Source organism: Sinocyclocheilus rhinocerous, unplaced genomic scaffold, assembly GCF_001515625.1.
Source record: "Sinocyclocheilus rhinocerous isolate Xijiao unplaced genomic scaffold, SAMN03320098_v1.1 scaffold1725, whole genome shotgun sequence".
Lineage (NCBI taxonomy): Eukaryota > Metazoa > Chordata > Actinopteri > Cypriniformes > Cyprinidae > Sinocyclocheilus > Sinocyclocheilus rhinocerous.
In genome coordinates, this window is record NW_015627232.1 from 1272127 (window position 1) to 1275533 (window position 3407).

A 3407-nucleotide genomic window follows, 5' to 3' on the forward strand; every position below is an offset into this window, starting at 1 on the left:
ATTATGACTGTTATTCATTTACATTTTATAAAAACCTGCAAAAACCTTTCTGTCGAGTGATGTAAATAAATTTTATGCATGCATATTATATTTCAAGTTGCTTAAGCGAAATCAAGGAGTTTATAAGGTTTATTCATTCTTTATACTGTAGACATGTAGAACATATCCGCGTTTGTGCATCAATGTCTGTAATGTGTGCTGTAGGTGTGAAACTTTTAGGAATCTTATCCAAGTTGTAGGCTAGTCAATATTGGTCAGTCAGTCGTATCCGACATAAGGATCCGTGAATGAAACTGTGACCACAAACACGTACCATTAACTAAGTGAATTATATGGCAATAATCAGCAATATGCTTTCACACAAATGACTTTATTTTTTGAATGTTTCAATATGTGTTGACACAAATGACTTATTTGAAATTTTCATTGATACAACATGGCACTGACTTGTTTGAAAAGAAATGCGTAGAGTCGTTATTTCTTGATGACGTCAGGAACCGATGAATCGGCTTTTTGAACCGGTTCAATGAGCCGATCTGTCAGAAAAGAACCGGTTCGCGGAAATGAATCAGACTTTGCATCACTAGACTAGACTAGACTAGACTAGACTAGACTAGACTAGACTAGGTCAACAGAGACAAAAGCCAGGTTAACTCAGTAGAGCAGAGATTCAATCCGGCACAGGACTGAAAACAAGAGGAGAATATAAAGGGAGACTAATGATCTAAAACAGGTGTTAACCCTAACAAGATAATCAGGTAACAAGAGGGGCGGGGTAACAATAGACAGTAGAGCACATGACAAACACAAATACCAACTGACAGCCATGTGCTCCAGACAGACCAGGGGTGTATTCCAGAAAGCACGGTTAACTTACCGTCAGCTAAACCCTGAACTTTCGGTTGATTAACCCCAAACCTTGCTTACTCAAGGTATGTGGTTCCAAAAACGCGTCCGGGAGTAAGTTCATTCAACTCAAAGCATGTTCCTGGTTAAGACTCAAGACATTCTCAACAGAATTTCTTCTTCTTTTGTTCAATGGTCGTTTACATGCTTAGTGCATATCGCCACCTAATTGATGGTTGTGCAAAAAAGTTTTTCCCGTTTAATCTTTAATCCTTGAGAATATGAATTATATTGTTTGTTTGATGCTAATTATATATTAAGTCATAGCAGATATGTATTTTGATTTAGAATTTAGACATTATATGTTTAATTTATTATATTATATATATTTATTTATTACATTTTATAATATCATCTCACACATAGATCGGCATTTTCTATAATGTCTAAATTCTAAATCAAAATACATATCTGCTATGACTTAATATATAATTAGCATCAAACAAACAATATAATTTATATTCTCAAGGATTAAAGATTAAACGGGAAAAAAATTAAAATGATTGCACGACCATCAGTTAGGTGGCGATATGCACTAAGCATGTAAACAACCATTGAACAAAAGAAGAAGAAAGAAACAGCATGGCACGGTTTTTCTTAGCGTCCGTTTCCATAGTGACTCGTCGATTCATCGCTCTGTTGAGAATGTCTTGAGTCTTTTTTTACAGTCTATGGTCTTAACCAGGAACATACTCTGAGTTGAATGAATTTACTCCGGGACGCGTTTTTGGAACCACATACCTCGAGTAAGCAAGGTTTGGGGTTAATCAACCGAAAGTTCAGGGTTTAGCTGACAGTAAGTTTAACCGTGCTTTCTGGAATACACCCCTGGACACAACATAAACAAACCCAGATCAGACCCATTCACTGCAGAGGATCCATTGGTAGGCAAGTAACATTAAAATTTGTCCAAATCTCATCTTTGAGAGAGTAAATTTTCTGCAAGTTTTCATTTTTGGGTGAGCTGTTCCTTTAAATGTATGTTATGCATAGAAATTGCATAGAAATTATGCATAGAAATTACATGTAGGATATACACGAAAATTACAACTTCAGCTTCTTGTAATTCAAACGTTGTATATAAAACTGATGTCTGCAGTATCATTATTGCAAAAGTAGCTGATGAACTCACTACGTCACATGTATGACATACAGTGCAACAATATCATCAACTAATGTAAGCATTTGAGATTTACAATGCCTCATGTGTCAGGTCACTGTAGGCTTGATCGGTTTTTGTGTTAAATAAATGTGTTTCTGATTTATTTAGATTCGCTCAGATAAGGAAGACGTCAAACTGAAAAATGTGAGGTACTCACTGAAGGGCGTCGGTGCAGACCAGCAGCCGTTCAATTTATTTGTGGTGAATCCTGAAAATGGATATGTCAGGATAACGGGGCTCCTTGACAGAGAGTCCATCGCACAATACAATGTAAGTGAAATGGCCATGATGACAATGATGATTCGTGATGATGATGATGAAGGTGGCTTTAACACCTACACTTGATTATGATGGATGGTGATCTTGAATTTATTCCTCTGTAGCTTGTTGTAAAATGTGGTGCAACTCCCCAAAAATGTAATGATATTTATGAATTAATAATTTAACAAAAAAAATATTTAAATATACACTACAGTAGTTCAAAAAATTTGGGGTCTGTACGATTTTTAAATGATTTTGAAAGAAGTTTCTTATGTTCACCAAAGCATTTATTTGGTAAAAATTTAGTATAAAAAGTAATATTATAAAATATTATTACAAGAAATATTTCTTATTATTATCAATGTTGAAAACAGTTGTGCTGCTTTGGATGGTGATCTTGAATTTATTCCTCTGTAGCTTTCAGGCGTTGCTACGTTCACAGATGGCACGATTGCAGAAAATGACATTGGGCTGAGAATAAAAGTGAAGGATCAGAATGATAATCCGCCTGTTTTTGGTCCGATGAATCCCGGGGCTGTAGACGAGCTCAGTCCAGCAGGTATGTGATCTGCAGTTGTTACAGGTATATTAAAAATTTAGTATAAAAAGTAATATTATAAAATATTATTACAAGAAATATTTCTTATTATTATCAATGTTGAAAACAGTTGTGCTGCTTAATATTTTTGTGGAAATGGTGATATATATATTTTTTTTTTCAGGATTCTTTGATGAATAGAAAGTTCAAAAGAACAACATTTATTTGAAATAGAAATATTTAGTAAAACTGTAAATGTCTTTAATGTCACATTTGGTCAATTGAATGCATCTTTGCTGTTTAAAAGTATTCATTATACACAGTAGTGTATAAATAAAAACTATTTTAAAATAATGATAAAGGTGTTTACATTCACATGTATTCAAGGTCTGAGAAAATGTTATTACTTTGTACTTGAAGGTTACACCATTTGAAATGTATTACAGTATTAAAATGCTATTAAAAGTTTTTTTTTTTTTACTTTAAGAAACCAACATAAATATTAAAGCTGCAAGCAGCGATGAAAGGGCCCTCGCACCC

General features: G+C 34.0%; 1 protein-coding gene across 1 annotated transcript in view; it reads left to right on the forward strand.

Annotated features, from left to right (window-relative positions):
• LOC107723566 (cadherin-2-like) overlaps positions 1 to 2915 on the forward strand; it is a 7114-nt gene extending 4199 nt beyond the window's left edge. Inside the window, exons 3-4 of the mRNA XM_016532264.1 lie at positions 2177 to 2338; positions 2747 to 2915. Of these exons, the coding sequence (XP_016387750.1) occupies positions 2177 to 2338; positions 2747 to 2896 (312 nt within the window). The 3' untranslated portion in view covers positions 2897 to 2915. The remainder of the gene's footprint in view (positions 1 to 2176; positions 2339 to 2746) is intronic.
• Positions 2916 to 3407: the final 492 nt, after the last annotated feature.